Here is a 1,420-nt window from a genome sequence, read left to right on the forward strand (position 1 = left end):
CCAGATGTTAAGCACATCAATAGTTGTCAAAAAAAATTAAAAATAAACCATTTTATTTCAAACCAAATGTCTTAGCTATTCTTTGAACCCGATTCTTTAGCCTAATTTGATATGGTATATGATCAGGGTCAACCTTGCTTTTGAAAAAATAAAATAATTAAGAAGAAAATCTCTTTAGTACGAGTAAAAATATTATTGAGTATATGTGAAGATCCATATACATGCACCAATGTATATAAAAATATTTGTTAGTCAAAATACAAATTTATTAATATATATGGCAGATCCACCAATTGTAAACCTCTTTTTGACAATCACAAAAAACTTTATGTTCTATAAATATAGCTTCTACTTACAATCTAGAAACTCATATAACATATTTTTTAAATAGACTTTATAGTTTGATACTTCAAGCAAGAAAATGGGCAACACCAAGACTTCGATGACTTTCTTACTCTTTATTATAATTGCAGCTTCTTTTTCCAGTTACAACATTTTTGCTTCAGGTAATGTTTTCTGATTATGTTTCATCGTTTGAAAGCAAGAACGTTGATATGATTATATATGATATTCATATGTGGTGACTTTGTGGACATGCAGAGATCAAACCCTCTGGGAGAATTGATGATATGTGCAAGAATACTTGTTCGCCAACGTACGACTATGATAAATGTGTGGCTGATTGTAGGAAGGCTGGCTTCTCATCTGGGAGTTGTGCTACTTCTTTCAGAGACAAATGTTGTTGCACCAAGTGATAGAAACCGATCTTTTCTTTACATTGATATGTTTTATTTTCTTTTGTTTTTTTTCCACAAATAAAAAATTAAATGAGAAAATATAAAATTATTTGACGATTGTAGTTTTCTTAATCAAAAGTCTGAACTACTATCACCATACATCTCTTTTATTGCGATTCCAGTTATTTAAAGCGGAGAAAATGATTAGGTAATTATGATTTATGTAGACTTGTTAAAATTACTCTGGATTTAGGTTTGGTAACAATTAAAGATAATGAAAAAGAAAAACAAAATATCCTTAAGGTGAACTATATGTTACGTTTACAAATGATTGTAACTATTATAAAATCGACAAAAGTTATTAGTTATGTTATTTTTTTCGTTGGTATTATTTTGAAAATGATTAGGCAACAAGGTCTTATGATAAAGCTTCTCCTTGTGATAGCATAGCAAAGTACCGTGTCGTTAATTGCAGTTTCAATATTAGCTTCTAATATACTTCTCATTTTGTTTCCGGCAAAAACTTGATTCATTTAATCATAAATATTAGTACAAAGAGAAATATATGTAAATCCAAAGTTTAAGAACAAAATCAAGCAGGGCATATAAAGATAGATAATAGGAGTTAAAAATAATCATAGAGAGTTTTGAGGCAAAGGCTAATAAGCGATTTAACACATGTT

General features: G+C 28.9%; 1 protein-coding gene across 1 annotated transcript in view; it reads left to right on the forward strand.

The window, feature by feature from the left end:
* The window catches only part of LOC111828723 (defensin-like protein 43), a 4,146-nt gene extending 3,391 nt beyond the window's left edge, over positions 1 to 755 (forward strand). Inside the window, exon 2 of the mRNA XM_023777330.1 lies at positions 601 to 755. Within this exon, the coding sequence (XP_023633098.1) occupies positions 601 to 755 (155 nt within the window). The remainder of the gene's footprint in view (positions 1 to 600) is intronic.
* The last annotated feature ends 665 nt before the right edge of the window (positions 756 to 1,420 follow it).

Source organism: Capsella rubella, unplaced genomic scaffold, assembly GCF_000375325.1.
Source record: "Capsella rubella cultivar Monte Gargano unplaced genomic scaffold, Caprub1_0 scaffold_1, whole genome shotgun sequence".
Classification (NCBI taxonomy): Eukaryota; Viridiplantae; Streptophyta; class Magnoliopsida; order Brassicales; family Brassicaceae; genus Capsella; species Capsella rubella.